General features: G+C 48.1%; 1 protein-coding gene across 1 annotated transcript in view; it reads right to left on the bottom strand.

Annotated features, from left to right (window-relative positions):
- The window catches only part of DNHD1 (dynein heavy chain domain 1), a 68,462-nt gene extending 60,590 nt beyond the window's left edge, over positions 1-7,872 (bottom strand). The window contains 8 exon segments of the mRNA XM_070944168.1: positions 1,501-1,766; positions 2,062-2,149; positions 2,304-2,447; positions 2,608-2,859; positions 6,522-6,678; positions 7,017-7,220; positions 7,543-7,728; positions 7,817-7,872. Of these exon segments, the coding sequence (XP_070800269.1) occupies positions 1,501-1,766; positions 2,062-2,149; positions 2,304-2,447; positions 2,608-2,859; positions 6,522-6,678; positions 7,017-7,220; positions 7,543-7,728; positions 7,817-7,872 (1,353 nt within the window).
- Between the last annotated feature and the right edge of the window lie 6,468 nt (positions 7,873-14,340).

Below are 14,340 nucleotides of genomic sequence, written 5' to 3'. Positions count from 1 at the left end.
TGATACCACCGACGATCTCCCATCGACCCGTGCGCTCCCACAGAGAGGGCCTCCTCGGGGTGCCATCAGCCAAACAGTGCAGGCTGGTGACCCCCAGGGGGAGGGCCTTCTCTGTGGGGGCACCTACCCTCTGGAATCAATTGCCTCCAGAGATAAGGAGAATCCAAGACCTCAGTGCCTTCCGCCGTGCCCTTAAAACCTTCCTTTTCCAGCAAGCCGGGCTGGCCTAATTTTTTAAGTGTTTTTAAGTGTTTTGTTTATTGTTTTTAATTAATGGGGCCAAATTTATATATGTATATTTTAACTGTATTTTAATATTTGTACTTGATGTTTTTACTTGGCTGTTCACCGCCCTGAGTCCTCAGGGAGAAGGGCGGTATACAAATTCAAAATAAAATAAAAATAAAATAAAATAAATTCATGGAGCTTCAGGAAAGATGTCCCCACTGACATTGTTTCTATCATCTTCATCCTAGACCACCGGATGAAAAGCAGCTGCCACAAGCCTCATGCCCCGAGGAAGACCACTGGACAGGCTTGACAAAGGAAGGACTCCTGCCTGGGCTCCAAAGAGGAGGAAGCGAGGGCTGCAGAGGGCATCTGGTTGGCCACCTAGTCGACCGAGGAAAGACGCCCTAGGGAATGGGATGGGAAGATTCCCAAGAGCCTGACCCCTCAAAGGAAGCTATGGAGAACCTTCTGCTCTTAGGTAACTATTGCTCGGTACCTGGACACACGCTACCCACGCAGCCATTGTACACATTGTACACAGAGCTAATAGTCCTGGTTGTGCCTCTTGAAGGGCTAACTTCTTCTTCTCCTTTACTTCCTCTTTGACCGCTTTGTGTGTCCAGGGAGCAGGAGGGCCAGTGCTCTCTTCAAACTCTATAATTCTCAGCCCCAGAAAGCAAATGTTTCTCCTACTGATACAATCGGCAGAGCCCATATTTTACTTCCCTGTCTTCCCAGCCTGCCTCCCTGGGCTGCCAGGAGGGGCACCTGAGCCGAACATGTAGGTAACTGTCAGGAGGCCTGCTATGTTTCTGGGCAGCCAGTCCTCCTCGCCAGCCAGTGGGCCAGAGTCTGATGCCTTGCAGCGGAGGTCCCTGACAATCAGGAGCCCCTCCTCATTCTCTTTGGGACATATCTGCCCCTCCTCCGCCCTTCAGGATTGACCAACCTGCTGGGTCCCATCCTTTCACTTTCATTTCTCTTGTGGGTGCAGAACCTGATGAAGCGCCCAATGCAGCGACTTCTGAATTGGCACAGCATTTTATGTGGCTCACATCTCTCCTAATCTCATGGGCCGATTCCTTCTGCTGCCTCCCTTTACAGAGAGCTGCTTTAGGCTGCCTTCCCTGTTGGAGGTGGCTGGGAGGCGGAACCATCCGAGAGTCCTATCCCTTCAACTTGTTAAGTTCCCAAATTTCTCAGATGGCTGTGGGAAAACATTGCCAAATTAGGTGAAGGGGCCAACAGAGGCCCTCGGACTAGACTCACCATGAAGAGGTCCCGCAGTTTAGCCATGGACTTCTGGATGATGCTGTCTGAGTGCAAGTCGGTTTCCAGCTGCTCACGAGACATCAAGGGGTACTCAGCCCGCAGCCGGTGGCCCACCACCTGCAGCCCACTGCAGGCCTTCAGGTCCAAACGATGCACCAGCTGGGCTTCATCACCGCACAGCACCGTCACCGACATCTGCTGCAGCTGCTCACGCAACCTGGAGATCTGATCACCCCCACTGGCTGGGCTGGCCATGTCTCCAGCTTTAAGGAGAGAAAGGAAGGACCAAACTGCTGTTTGCTGAAAAGGCACATTTTGTGCAAGGCAGCTAAAAAGAAATCTTAAAGCTATGGATTGGATAAAGGATTGAAACAGAGGCACAGGAGGATTAAGCCAAACAGGGCAGCAAGTGCCCCTCATCTTTGCAGAGCTGGAAAGGATATAACCCTTTTTGTGCCACTAAGCAAAAGGCCTCCCTCCCGGGCATCTCTGCTCCCACCTCAGAACCAGGCAGCGCTGTCCACAAACCATCTTCCTACAGGCTCTTTGGCTCCCCACCTGCATGGGAGGGCGGAGGCTCTGCTTCAGGAGTCCTGGTTCTGGGGCCTGCTTGAGCTTCTGCCTTCTCACTTTTAACCTGGGTGGTCTGTAGGCACAGAAAGCCAGGAAAGTTGTGGTCTGCAGCTGGTTCAGATCAGAACCCAAGCCCCATCCCGGACACCCCTCATGGGCCATCCCGCTTGGTGATTGGGGGCATGCGGGAGATGCTGAGCCAGAAAAACAAGACTGCTCTAGCCCACCTCCAGGACGGTCTCCACCATGGTTTGCAGAGCCCCCAGCAGGCAGTCTTCCAGATCCCCACTGGAGGGAAAGACCACGAGCTGATTGTCTGCACTGAACACCAGCTGCACCCGGAGGACGGCTTTCCGGGCGGAGCCATCGGCCTGCAAGGGAAGAGGTCAAAAGGCAGGTGAGAACGCAGATGCTCTTCGGTCCTGGAAGCCAAAGAGTGGGGCTTCCCTGGAGGCTTTACTCCATCTCTTCTCCCCACCCCCGCAAACGGGGGTCTCATCACCAATTCCTCTCCCCTTTCTTGAGGCAGACCTGCATGGTACAATTGACGAAGGCGGAGACTTCCTGGTGCATCACTGAGATGAGGGTCTGGCAAATGAGGAAGTTCACCAGCAGGGCCAGGGCCCCCAGCTTCTGCAGCCAGGACTCGGCCTCTCGCAAGCGGCACTGCAGCCTCTCGAACTGCAGCCGCTGTTGGTACGGGGACTCTTTGGTGATGTACAACTTGTAGCCCTGCACTTCCATCTGCAGCCCATGGACCATCTTGTAGGTGTCATCCCGCACCTGCCAGCATTACACACAAAACAGTGGAACCCACTGAGAATCCTGGGTCCCTTTACAGGGGTCGTTCATCTCCGCAGATCCAGTCTGAAACTCCTTCAGTGTTGCAGACCAAGTCTGCCAAGGTGTGAAGATTTACACACATTTACACACCATTCAAAAGAGACAATTAAAAAGCCAGGAAGGAGAGAAAAAGAACACACCCTCTCCAACAGCCTACCCTGGAAGAAGGAGGGTTAAACACACCAGATAAACGATCAAGCAGAAAACAGTCTTTCATCAAGGCACTACCAGGAGAAACCCATATGCCCTCCAACACTGGCTGGGCAAACTGTGGACTATAAACAGGGAGCAAATCCTACATGCTACTGTGGTTATGTGACTTAGTCGGGTAATGAAGCGTCTGCAAGCAAACAACAAGCTCCAAAAGTGGCAAGGATACCTGCAATAGTTTATTTTTTTTTTTAATTTTATTTATTTCCAATTTATATACCGCCCTTCTCCCTGAGGACTCAGGGCGGTGTACAGCCAGAATTAAGAACATGAAATACAAATATTAAAAAAAACAATTAAAATATATATAATTTTGGCCCAAAAATTAAAAATCACAAATCAATTAAACATTTAAAAATTTAAAAGATTTAAAAAATTTCTTAAGCCAGCCCGGCTTGCTGGAAAAAGTGGGTTTTAAGGGCACGGCGGAAGGCACTGAGGTCTTGGATTCTCCTTATCTCTGGGGGCAATTGATTCCAGAGGGTAGGTGCCCCCACAGAGAAGGCCCTCCCACTGGGGGTCACCACCTACATTGTTTGGCTGATGGCACCCTGAGGAGGCCCTCTCTGTGGGAGCACACGGGTTGATGGGAGGTCGTCGGTAGCAGCAGGCGGTCTCGAAGATAGCTAGGGCCTATGCCATGGAGCGCTTTAAAGGTGATGACCAATACCTTGAAGCGCACCCGGAAGACCACCGGGAGCCAGTGCAGCTCGCGCAGGAGCGGTGTCACATGGGAGCGCCATGCTGCTTCTGTCACTACCCGCGTTGCTGCGTTCTGGACCAGTTGGAGCCTCCGGGTGCTCTTCAAGGGGAGCCCCATGTAGAGAGCGTTGCAGTAGTCAAGGCGAGAGGTGACGAGGGCGTGAGTGACTGTGCACAGGGAATCCCGATCAAGAAAGGGCCGCAACTGGTGAATCAGGCGAACCTGACAAAAGGTCCCCCTGGTTACAGCCGTCAGATGTTCCTCCAAGGACAGCTGCATATCCAGGAGGACTCCCAGATTGCGAGCCCTTTCTGTGGGGGCCAAAGACTCGCCCCCAATAGTCAGTGATGGAGTCAACTGACTATATCGGGATGCCAGGAGCCACAGCCACTCAGTCTTGGAAGGGTTGACCTTGAGCCTGTTCCTCCCCATCCAGATCTGCACAGCCTCCAGGCACTGGGACATCACTTCCAGGGCATCGTTGGGGTGGCCTGGGGTGGAGATGTACAGCTGGGTGTCATCAGCGTACTGGTGGTATCTCACCCCAAACATAGGAGTCTGCTTGTATCATTAATCAGCTACTGAATGGCCACTTTCTTCCAAGGCTTCTCTCAACTTCAGAAAACCCAACAGGTAGAAGAAAAACCAGGCGGAACAGAGCACTGCTTGCTCCACAGTGGACCTCTACAAAAATGAATTTACCAAGACTATCTGATTTAAGACAGAAGCTTGCAAACACATTGGGAGGAATCAACTGGCTAAAACCTCTCACTTGTAGAAGCTGCTGGTTGCACTTGATCAATGAATACAGTTTGGTGAATGCAGGAAAGGAAAAGCTGTGTGTGTGACGGGGCTTAAGAACAAGTAAATCGAATGGCAAAAGGGTATTACCAATTTTGTGTGGGCAGGAAGGAGACCAAGGATAAAACGGAAAATAATGCAAGATATACGTGAAAGAGGAGGTCTCAAAATGCCTAATTTAAGATTGCATTATGAGGCAGCTCTGCTCTCAGCAATTAGTGATTGGATTAATTTAACAGAAGAGAGAATATTGAATATTGAATATTGAAGGGTATGACTTGTTATATGGATGGCATGCATATTTACTATATGATAAAAAGGTGGATAAGAATTTTAAAAGTCATATATTAAGAAATGCATTGTTACGTGTATGGAAAAAGTATCAATATAAATTAAATAACAAATGACCTGTTTGGACAATACCTAGACATATGATAGAAAATATAAGTGTGGAGCAGAAACAAGATGTGACTACCTATAAAGAGCTTCTCATTTTGGAAAGAGGTATATATTGCAATTAAAATCTTTAGAGGTATTAAAGGAAGAAAGGAAAATTCAAACCTGGTTTCAATATGGGCAATTGTATACTAGGTGGAAAGATGATCAGAAAAATGGTATTGTGCAAAATGAAGAAAATTTAATAAAACAAATCAGAGATCAAAGTCCAATGCATATTAAAAGGTTGTATAGACCTTTAAATGTGAAGTTTACTCAAGCCCAAAATCTAAGAGAAAATTTTTATAAAATGTTTTATAGATGGCATTTAGATCCCCAAAAGTTAGCCTGTATGTACCCGAATTTACAACCTACATGTTGGAGATGTAAATGTGATGATGCAACGTATTTTCATGTATGGTGGACATGTAAGAAAATTAAGGCATGTTGGATTAAGATATGATGGATTATACAAAATATTCTTAAAAGGAAGATAAAATTTACTCCACAGTTGTTTTTACTGGGTATAATTGAAGGATGTACAGTTATAGAGACTAATTTGATTTTGAATTTAATAACGGCAGCCAGACTTTTGGTGGCACAATACTGGAAGAAGGAAGAAATACCTATTATTGAAGAATGGACATTAAAAGTAGCCAATCTGGCGGAGATGGCTAAAATTTCTGCATATTTGAAGGACCATTCGAATGAAAGATATGTACTGGAATGGAGAAGGTGAATTGACTATATACAAAACAAATACGGGACTAAAAAGTTGCAAATAGCTTATGAATGAAATATTCAGATGATCTCTTTTTTCCCCCTACTTTGATATCTTAGTACCTATGGCAGAGTTAAAGAGTAAGGGAAAGTTAAGAGTTTATAGTTAGTTTGCTTATGTTAGATTATGTTTGTTAAATGCAATACCCTGTATTTTACTCTGGGAAGTTGGGGGGAGGGAGGGAGAGGGGAAGGGGTGGAGGAAGGGGGGAATTTGTTTGTAAAACATTTTAAAACTTTTCAATAAAAAAAAAAGAACAAGTAAATCTAGGGAGCTGTGTAAGGGTTTTTTTGTGTGCTGCCTTGTCATTTAGTGTGGACTGCTTTTTCATGCTTAGTTTCTTGGATTCTTACAGTGTGTGATCATTACAAACCTACTGAAATAATTAAATTAAATTGCCTCACTGAAATATGCTCCCCACATCAGCTCACAACCACTGATCAGGCTGCGTCTCCAATGTGAAATGTGACAAAAGTTAAAAGGAGATTTATTTTCTTGGTTCTTGCAATCTACTCCAAAGCTTTCCTTGAGAGAAAGAGGTCATCTCTATAAGCAGAAGGAGGTCTTTGCAACGCAGAGTCTGATCAGCTTGGGCCTTTTCTTACCACTCCCCTGAAAATACCGGCTCCTCCCCCTTGCAAGAGCCCCTGTCCCACTCAGGCCGAGGCTCACCAGCTCCAAGATGGAGGTGCAGAAGGAGAGGAACCTGTGAAGGAACCCGTCCGCGTTGCTGTTCATCTGGGCCAGGGACCGCTTCAGTTCAAGGAAGTTGTAACACCTGCTGGTGCCCGTTGGTAGCCAGTGAACGGCTTGCAGCTCCTGCAAGAGCCTAAACACAAAGGAGAGAAACCTCTGCAGAGGCCGCGATGCGGCAGAGGACCCCCTGTGCCGAAACCTCCTTGCTGCCTTCTCTGCATCCCAACCTGGATATGTGAAGAAGCGCGGCTCCAAAATGGGGCACCGCTTGAAGCAACTGGAGGCTCAGCTTCTCCCGGCGCTTCAAGTATTGCAAATGTTTGACATTAAAGTACCACCTGGGGGGGAGGGGGGGAAGTACCAGCTGAGGAAGGCTGAGTTAAATTCCTCCAAGCAACTCTCCACAGAGCAGCAGACAATGCAGGAGGGGCATCTCCTAATCCCCCATCTCCACCCCCCCAGGCCTCCTACCGAGTGAAGGCTTTGCGGACCAAGAAAAGGCGGAAGAAGGGAATGTACTGCATCAGCTGCCACAGCCTGGCCTCCCGATGCCAGTCGCCCAAGGAAAGCGCCTCGGAGCCCTCCTCGGGATGCACGCACAGCACCCCAAAAGGTGAGAAGACATAGTGCTGGGGCTTGATCAAGTAGCCCGGAACGGTCACTAGGTCGTAAGGCCTGCAGCCAGGGCGGGAGGAAGAACGCCATAGAAGAAACCCCTTTACAACGCAGATCTCCCCCTCCGGACAGAGGCTGCAGCCTTAGAGGCTCCTGCCCGGCATGAAGGGAACGCCCAGTCCGCCGCCCCACGCGAGCCGATCACGCCCGGCCCCAGCACCTCCGAAGGGAACGCAACCGGCGGCTCTCTTGCAAGCTGCCCTCCGGCTGGGGAGGGGAGACAGCCCTGCAGGGAGCAAAAGCCCGGCGAGCGGGGGCTGCCAAAGCTCCTCCCCCCGCAGCTAGCACAAGGAGAGGGGAGCCTCGGGCGCCACGGGGTTACCTGAAATGCCGGTTCTGGGCCGTGTTCAGGTAGAAGAACCGGATCTCCCCCGCGTGGTACCTCCCGGAGAGGACTTCGGCTACCTGTAGCCCGCTCATCGGGGCCTGCCTGTCCGCCGGGGCTGCCGCGGCGGGGTGGGCGGGGGCCGGTGCGGGGCTGGCGACCGCGGCGGATTCCAGAGCGGGGCTGCGGCAGGAGTGGGGGGGGGGGAGTCAGGGGCTCAGGCGGCCCTAACTGCCGGCCTCCCTCCCTCCCTCCCTCCGGCGGGGCTCACCGGGCGGCGCAGGCGAAGTCCACGGGCAGGGCGGCGGCCAGGGCCAGGGGCAGCATGCCCAGCCCGGCCTCCCAGGGGGCTTCCCGGCGGGCCAACCGGCCACCCACCGGCCCCACGCAGCGCTGCAGCTCCGGCAGGGAGACGGGGCGCGGGCGCAGCAGACCGGCGGCGGGGGCGTCCAAGGCGGCGCGGAAGGGGCAGGGCAGCCCGGCGAAGGCCGGCTCCGGGGCGGCGGGCAGGCGGCGGGCCTCGGCGGCCAGGGCCAGGGGCCAGGGCACCTCGGGATCGTCCCGCAGCGCCGCGCACTCGTGGGGGAAGGCCCTCCGCAGCGCCCCCCAGAGGCCTAGGTCGGCCAGCAGCGCCCGGCTCCCGTAGGCCTGGTAGCGCAGGGCGCGCAGGTAGGCGGGCAGCGGGGCGCGCCCGGAGAGCAGCCCGCGGAAGGGCGCGCAGAGCCGAAGCGCCTCCAGCAGCCGCAGCCAGGCACGCCGCCCGCCGCCCCGCAGCACCGCCCGGCACACGGCCAGCAGCTCGGCCAGCAGCGCCTCCACCTCCCGCGGCTCGGCGCGGCCCGCCTCCCGCAGTTGCGTGGCCAGGCGCCGCCGGGGGGAGCGCGCCCAGGCTGGGTCCGGCTGCCGCGGGAAAGCTCCGCCGGGGTCCGAGGGCCGCGCCTCGCGGAGCCCCGGGACAGGCTGCTGGCCGTCGGGCGGCTCCATGGCGGCTGGGCCCGCGTTGCTAGGGGCGCGCGCGGCGTCGCTAGGGGCCCCAACGGCCCGCCCTCTCGCGCCCCCTGCAGGCAGGACCGGCCCGCACTCGAAACCCTTAGGTAGGCGGCTTAAAAAAAAAACACTTAAGTTTTTTGGGTTCTTTTATAATAGTTGTTTGGCTATTACCTGTATCCCACCGGTGATACAGGTAATCAATCACTCCGGTGATATGAGAGCAGTGTATAAATCTGATAAATTCGTTCCATTTTCCCTGTCAAACATCCCGTCCAGAAAAATGCAGGCTAATAGGACATCACAAACATTCCAAGTTTCCATACATAGATCAAAACTCTGAGTGGACCTCCTTGCCTCACTTGGGCATTCATTCTAGGGGTTCTACCCTCAATCTACCCTGTTGTCTAGCTTCCTTTAAGATATTTTAGCAGGTCTCCTCTCCTTCAGATTAACCAGACCTGATTGAACACCTGCAACTGTTCCTGGCAAGTTTCATTCCTTTCCAGAACCCTGGCCATCCTTGCTGCTTCCTTCAGGACGCACTCCAGGTTGTCAGGGTCCCGCCTCATGTGCAGCCCCCAGAACCGGACCCACCATCCAGGGGTGGTGTTACCTGGCTGGAACAAAGATAAACTCCTCCTCTTGGCACTGTTTTTTGCTCTTTAGGCTCCATTTAACCCTGACTCCACTGGGACATTCACATTCTCCCTTGCTCATCCTGTGTTGTAACATGCTCAGGAGCTAAGCGCAGGCATGAGAGAATCATGCTGTACCGCGTATGCAAAAAACTAGATAAAGGTTGCAACAACTCATAGATAAGGGCTGCAACAATTCACTAGAAGCTAGAATTGTAGATCTTCCCAAATTTGGGCATTGCTTCCATGTATTACTTGTACTTACGTATGCATTACATGAGACATGCTGTAATATATTATTGGCTTATGCTAACAAACCCCTCCTGCCTTTGTTTGTGTACAATAAAAGAGGCTCCCGGAGTCAGATCTGGGTCGTCTCATCCCGAGAAAACTTGTGTCCGAGTCTTTCCTCAATATTGACCTCATGGGCGGCCCACGGAAAACTCACATCTGGTGACCCCGACGTGATATCCGTGTCGCCCACCCATCTCACCCCCGGCTGGGAATAGCCTCGCACCCAGGGACGGCCGTTGGTGAACGGAGCACCCTCCCACATCGTGAGTATGGGATCGGGCTTCTCGAAGGACCAGGCAATTCATCTCAATGAACTTCGAGATATCTGCAAATTATCTAGCCAGGCGGCGGGTAAGCCGCTTCCCATTCCCCCGAAAAAACATCTAATCAGTGTACTAAAATACATTTGGCAACATTATCCGGCTTATCCGGAAAAGGGCTCTTTAAAAGTGAAAGTGTGGAAGCATATAGGAACATGCCTCCACGAACCTCCCCGAGCCCTGGAAAAATTCTGGCACTCTGGAGATTGGCTATAGAGTGTTTAATTATGCATGAAAAAAAAAAAGAGCCTTCAGGACACTGATAATGGTTCCTTTTTAGATTAATGTCATCAAGGAATAGAAAATATAGCTCTGATGCCTTGGAAGAGCAACAATTAATTACAAGTCCTCCACCTGATTATAAAGTTAAAATTGTCACCTCAAAACCATCTTTAATTGAATCATAAGTTCCTTCTGAAGGAGCTGGTAACACCCCCACTAAGCAGAATTCAAAGAAACAGTTAGACAAAAAAAAGTGGGGGATGGAATATAGAAGAAATTCCTATCGGCTGCAACTTTGCAAGTTTCTTCTGAATGTGCTTATCAAACCTTCAGAAAAATGCCTGTTTTTGGCAAGCGTCAACAAGCCTTCTCTAACATAAGGAAAAAAGCTACAAAGAACGCCACTTCTGAATGCCGAGGAGCAATTGTTGGGCTGGGAAAAGATCTTGATTTGGCAGATATGGTTCAAGTGTGTCAGGATATAGAAACATTGTATAAAACCAATTTGTTAGCACTGCTTTATCACCAGGCAGCAAACCTCAAGAAAACAACCTAATTGGCTTTTTGAAATACAAAATGATTTGTGTAAATGAATTGCACATTGCCCCAGAAAAAATACAGCTGTACACTCCTTATCTGAATGTGCAATTTCTTTCTGTTCCGGCTTTCCCTTGTATAAAGTTACCAAAAGTTATTTCCTTAGTAAATTTGCAACAATTACTGGGTACTATTAATTCGGTCCGCTCATATTTCTCTTTACCTATGCATTTACCATTATTTGAGTTATTGACTAAAGGAAAAAAGCCAGGAGATTTAATTATAGTTCCATCTCTAGTTGTTTGCTACAGTTGAGAAAATTAATAACATCTTGAGTATTCAGTTTGTGGATTGGATCCCTCATAGAAATTGTCAGTTAATATTTCCTACTAGTAAGCTACCCACAGGAGTATTGGCTGCTTTAGAATAGCAAAAAGTATATTGCATTGAATGGCTTTATTTGTCTCATTACCATCTAAAAATGTTTTACCCTTTATTTAAGCTATTGCTGAAATTATAACCTTGGGGCGTAATCCAGACTGTCGAAGAAATGGAACTGATTTAATAAATATTGTTCTTTCTATCTCAAAATCTGACTTTCACTTCTGCAGCTATCTCAGCTTTCCACACCTTTTCTCAACAACCTTCCTCAACAATCTGATCTCTGACTCTCAGTATGTTTGTAAACTGTTTATTGTTCTTCCCACCCGGGGTTTAGCAGGTAATAAAATTAAAACCTGTCTAAATGGGAAGACTCAGATAATTTGAACTGATCAACTTGAAGTGATTTCTGTTAAAAATATTTTGTTGATGTGCATCTATAATGATAGTGTGTGGAATTGTATGTGGTTGAATTAATTATGATATGCTTGGCTGGCCAGCAAATTGACTGGGCTTGAACTTAAGGCTGTGGAAAAACAGGCAATGGTTATGGGCCCAATATCACCTTTTGTGATTAAAACTGCTGCCTGAAATTTTTTCCAGTTTTGGGAATAAGCTACTTCATTGAAATAATTTTAATGACTGATTTGCATGGAGGACGCATTAAATGAATTTTTTTATGTGAAAGTGGTTTATACGAAAGGTCTGATTGCAGTACAGATGTGAATGGGTGTGTATGTAGACATTTATTGGATTGCATGAAATGTAATTTTGTGTATAAGCATTTTTTTTCCTTTCTCTTCCTGTCCTCCCAGGAGGAGGGAGGCTCGTCCGTTTTAAAAAAGTTTTTTCCTTTCTCTCACCCCCTCCTTTTTTTCCCTGGGAGGTGAGAGGCACAAGAGGGGGGCTATGAGTTTTTGTTCTCTTCACCATTTTTTTTCTCTCAGAGAACCAGCCTGAGAAAGACGGGGTAAAGGGTGATATCTGATACCTGCCTTTGCAGTTTCAGAGTATTGACTCAAAATACCTCATTTAGATTGTTTGTTTTATTTTTGAAGCTGTTTTTCTTACTCCTTTATGTTTTTATGTCTACGTGCATTTTGCATACTTAACAGATGGCATGTTTGTTCTTTGTTTGTCTGTTGTTTGTTTATTTGTTTTTTTGTTTGTCAGCAGCAAAAACTGCTGCCATTTTTAGGAATTATCACAGAGATGAGTTAGAAATTACAATATGTAGACAGAGAGATAAAATACATAGGACATTTAATTAATGAAAGAAGATAACACCTGAAGAGTTGAGGAAATTTCTAGGATTGACTGGATATTGTAGGCTGTGAATAGATAATTGTGCTATTTGTATGAAGACTGGTATGCAAAGAACCCAGTGTTACAGGGAATGTAGGGGTATGGCTTTGAGGGTTTTAACCCAGAAGTGGGGAGGGAAGGAAAACAGAAAGTTGACTTTTGGAAGTGCATGTAAGAAAAGACATTTAGGTAAGTTGGTTTGCACAGACTTGGGCTGGCTTGGAAGCCAGAATGGCAGTGGGAAAAGGATTTGAATGTATAGTGTTATAAGGAGATTTGTTTATTGGAAGGTTATAGATATTGTGGGTGGCGGAGACAGAGATTTCCATCAAAATAAAAAAAAGCATTGGCGAAGCAATTTGGTCTCACGGCAGCCGAAGCGACTGCCATCATACAACAATGTCCTACCTGTAGTCAACAAGCTCATTCTATCCCTATGGGTGTAAACCCTAGAGGTCTCAAAGCTTGTGAAATTTGGCAAATGGACGTCACAAGGTACGACTCCTTTAAACCATGGAACTACCTGCATGTGACCATTGATACCTATTCTGGATTTATCATGGCATCCCCACAAAGGGGAAAAGCAACCAAACATGTAATAAATCATTGTATTCGGACTTCTGCATCGATGGGACGCCCAATTGAACTTAAAACTGACAATGGACCTGCATACACCAGTACTGCCTTTGCAGACTTTTGTAACAAGTGGTCCATCACACACAAATTTGGCTTATAAATTGAAAGAGGAAAAATGCCTCGGCCTCCCAGCCATGCAAAACAAACTCAATCCTTGCTTATATACTTTGAACTTTCTTAACCTGACTGGACAGCCTCCCACATCGGCTGCGACCCGTCATTTTTCTGCTTCTCCATCAGCTACCCCAAAACCGAAGGTCTCTTTCCGCCAACTACCTGATCCTGCATGGAGAGGGCCCGCTGACCTTATTACCTGGGGCCGTGGATACGCTGCTGTCCAGTACAAAGATCGCATCATTTGGATCCCCAGAAGACACGTAAGACCGTTTCATTTACAACAAAAAGGAGAAACCCCTGGTGCTGAGATTTAAGAAGAAAACACCTTGCTGAGTCCTACCGGCAACAGACTCTCAACGCACAGCGGAAGATTCATCAGGAGGAAACTACCTTCACATTGTACATATACATTTTATTAGCCTTACTATAGCACTTTCTTACACATACTAATGTTAGTAGAAGTTTAGGAGTGAGTTTTGTGGGTAATTGTTTTTCTAATTTTGCTAGTAATTTTGTTTCACACGTATAAGTGACTATGATTTGTTTATGGCCTTGGACATTGTTAGCTTTGGGACTCTCAAGTGACCATGTAAGGAACATCAAATCCCCACATACATACACTTCAAGTCAAGTACGCTTCCGCCACAAACGCATTGTCTATGCACAAGGTCCTTACTTTCTACCTAAGTCTACTCCACCACCTAAGGTTCCCATATTGACATTTCCAGCTGAAGGGGGAGTGAATAAGGACAATGGGCCTCTGCAACAATTGCATAAAGGAGACTATATCACGGATTCTGGAATTAAGTCACGATCTTGCATCTATTGCCCCTACATCTCATGATCCTTCATGTCAGCAGCCTCTACATTCAATCATGATGGGACAGTAATAAAAGACATTCAAATAGCTGCTAATCGGACAAACTCCACTACTCCTATTTCCCAAACCACACCCACCGCTGACACCAGGTGGCTCATTAAAAACTCAGATATCCAGAGGCATCTTGCCCAATCTCGGGTGGCAATGAACTATCGGGATCTTCATTTATTAAATATCTGGACAGTACATACGTTCAACGAGACTATCAAGGTGCTGAAGCTGATGAACAAAGAACTGGCTGAAATCAGGGAGGTGGTCTTACAAAACCGATATGCCTTAGATATTATGCTAGTAGCTACCTATGTATCTGATTATCAGTATAACATCACTCACACCATAGAACATATGGAAAAGTTGATCAAAAACAATCCCTTATCATCCAATGGATCTGGCGCCATTGACATCTGGGCTGCCCTTTGGTCATGGCTCCCGGATGGTTCTTGGTTGAAATCAATTATGCCAACTATTGTATTTATAA

The sequence above is a fragment of the Pituophis catenifer genome, unplaced genomic scaffold, assembly GCF_029215685.1.
Source record: "Pituophis catenifer annectens isolate HBS135680 unplaced genomic scaffold, rPitCat1.0.hap2 SCAF_4, whole genome shotgun sequence".
NCBI classification, from domain to species: Eukaryota; Metazoa; Chordata; class Lepidosauria; order Squamata; family Colubridae; genus Pituophis; species Pituophis catenifer.
The sequence above is the reverse complement of the archived record's forward strand: the minus strand, read 5'-3'. Positions and strand labels throughout refer to the sequence as shown.